The sequence below is a fragment of the Elaeis guineensis genome, chromosome 4 (assembly GCF_000442705.2).
Source record: "Elaeis guineensis isolate ETL-2024a chromosome 4, EG11, whole genome shotgun sequence".
In the NCBI taxonomy this organism is placed as follows: Eukaryota; Viridiplantae; Streptophyta; class Magnoliopsida; order Arecales; family Arecaceae; genus Elaeis; species Elaeis guineensis.
The window spans coordinates 64771884-64774871 of record NC_025996.2 but is presented as its reverse complement, the minus strand read 5'-3'; the positions used below and the strand labels follow the sequence as shown (position 1 = coordinate 64774871).

Genomic DNA, 2988 nt, shown 5'->3' with positions numbered 1-2988 from the left:
TATAAATTATAGCTTAATTTAATTTTCTTTGTAGATTATCAAAATGGCCTCTGTTGAGGGAAGTATGCCATCCATGGATGATTCAAGTAATACTTCATCCACTCAAATAACTGGGGTTAGAGGTAAAAGTGATCCTGCATGGAATCATTGTAGAGAAGCTCCTGAACTTAGTGGTAATACCAAAAGGATGAAGTTGGCATGCTTGTATTGTGGAAAGTCATTTGCTGGTGGTGGGATCAATCGCTTCAAACAACATCTTGCAGGAGTAAAAGGAGAAGTAGAACCATGTCGCAAAGTGCCGGCGGATATTCGCCATCAAATGATACAAAATATTCAAGCTATTAGTGAGAAGAAGAAAAGAACAAAGGAAATGTGTGAAGATTACAATCCCTTTAGTGCAAGGCATAAGGAACATGAGGAACAAGTATATTATAGGCAATTAGGTGAAGATGATGACATACAAGAAATTCCTCCCTCATCAAACAAGTCTACGGGTAATGTATTACCTACAAGAGGTAAAAATATAGAAGGTGGAAAAGGAAAACAACTAGGAACAATTGAAAATTATTTCATGCCCAGAACAACTCCTGGTGCTCAACCAACTATAAAAAGCTTGTTGCAAAACAAAGAAGCAGTTGAAAGGTGTGATCTTGCAGTGGCAAAATGGATGATAGATGCATGTGTGCCATTTAATGCTGTCAACTCTAAGTATTATCAGTGCATGATAGATGCAATAGCTAGTATGGGGCCGGGTTACAAAGCTCCAAATTTTCATTCTGTTCGTGGTTATTTGTTAACCAAGAATGTTGATGAGGTGAAAAAGTATGTTGAAAGCTTTCGTGCCACATGGAAGAAAACAGGATGCACAATCATGGCTGATGGATGGACAGATCAGTGTAGGAGAACTTTGATTAATTTTTTAGTTTATTGTCCTAGAGGGACCGTATTTTTGAAAAGTGTGGATGCTTCAGATACCTCAAAGACAGCTGATATGTTGTATAAGTTGTTCAAAGAAATTGTCATGTCCGTTGGTTTTGAAAATGTGGTTCATGTAGTGACTGATAATGCTGCAAACTATGTTGCTGCAGGTAAAAAGTTGGAGCAAGACTTTCCTACACTTTTTTGGTCACCTTGTGCTGCTCATTGTCTTAATCTCATCATGCAAGACATTGGCAAGTTAGTTTCAGTGAAGAACACCGTAGCCCATGCTGCAGGTATCACAAAATATATTTATAATCATTGTTATCCTTTATATTTGATGAGAAAATTTACTGGTGGAAAGGAGATAATTCGTCCGGCACCTACACGTTTTGCTACCAATTTTATTGCTTTACAAAGCATATTGGGCCACAAAGATGCATTAAGAGCAATGGTGACTTCTAGAGAGTGGACAACTTCAGCTTATGCTAAAGATAGTAAAAGAAAAAAGCTCACCGATGACGTGCTTAATTCTCTTTTTTGGAATGAATGTGCTACCATTGTTAAACTAACAGAGCCTTTAATTCGAGTTTTGAGGATTGTTGACAGTGATGATAGACCTTCAATGGGTTACTTGTATCATGCTATGCATCAAGCTAAAGATGAAATGATCAAGAGATTTAGAAGGAGAAAGATTGTAGTTGAACCTTATTTGAGAATAGTTGATTCTCGGTGGGATTTGCAATTACACCAAAATCTTCATGCAGCTGGGTTTTGGTTGAATCCCTGTTTTCAATATGACTCAGAACTTATGGATAAACATCCTCGTAGTGTTTCTGGACTCTTAGATGTCATAGAGAGATATTCATTTGGTAATCCAACCTTGCAGGGGAACTTAACTAATGAGATGAGATTATTTAGAAATGCAGAAAATGACTTTGGATGCTCATCGGCTATAAATGATCGAAGTCGCTTGGCTCCAGGTAAGCTTGTTCCTTAGTTATGTTCTTATGCTTTTATTAGTTTTATTGATATAAAGTTTTTTCAATTACATTCTATTTTAACAAATATAATATTTTGTATGTAGATGAATGGTGGGTCACCTATGGAAGTTGTGCACCTAATTTGCAAAAGTTAGCTATTCGTGTTTTAAGCCAAACTTGTAGTGCATCCGGGTGCGAGAGAAATTGGAGCATCTTCGAACATATTCATTCTAAAAAGAGAAATAGGTTAGAGCATCAAAGGCTTAATGATCTAGTATTTGTGCACTATAATTTGAGACTACAACAAAGGTAATTTTATTGTGAATGATATCCAATTGCTTGTATTTATTTTTTATTATTTAATTTTCAAACTAACAAATATTAAATACAGGTTTTATTTCAAGGGTCGCAACTATGATCCTATTGACTTTGAATTGTTTGGTGATAATGATGCGTGGATATTAGTCGATGAGCCATCGGAGTTAACTAGTGAGGAATTAGAAACTTTTCACCGTGAATTGGCATCATGTTCTATTCAAGAAAATAATAATAATGGTGAGCGAATTATTTTATTATATAGTTTATGAATAAAATATTATTATAATTTTATTACATATGATTTTTCTTTTTAACTTTTTGTTAAAATTATGGTTTTGTAGATATATTGAACTTGGAAGATTTGGATGGTGATGATGGTGAAAATGATGGAAATGATGCGAATATGAGAGAAGATGGAGGAGATGAGAACATTGCAACTCAAGAAGATGTTTTTGCAAATATTGACATAAATTTCAGTCCATTAGCTTGAATTTTTATGTTGTGTACTTGTTTATCACTTTTTACTTTTTTTTTTTAAAAGATATTGAAGTGAAATGTCGTACATTATTATGTACTTGTTTGTTAAAACTTTTCATTTTGCTAGCAGATGTGGATGGTTATGTTTTAAAGTTTAAACTACTAGTTATTATGCATTTATAACTTTATGCCATTAAATCTTTATATTCATCAATATTTTAGTCTAATTATTTGTATTTATAGGATTACAGTTTTGTTTCATTTGTATTTTGATACTTGTAGCATTGGAATA

General features: G+C 33.9%; 1 protein-coding gene across 1 annotated transcript; it reads left to right on the top strand.

Annotated features, from left to right (window-relative positions):
• The first annotated feature begins 435 nt into the window (after nucleotides 1–435).
• LOC140857359 (uncharacterized) lies at nucleotides 436–2709 on the top strand. The gene is made up of 4 exons (XM_073256147.1): nucleotides 436–1901; nucleotides 2006–2210; nucleotides 2293–2456; nucleotides 2561–2709. Exons 1-4 carry the CDS (start codon nucleotides 572–574, stop codon nucleotides 2707–2709), a joined length of 1848 nt encoding a protein of 615 aa, XP_073112248.1. The 5' UTR covers nucleotides 436–571.
• Nucleotides 2710–2988: the final 279 nt, after the last annotated feature.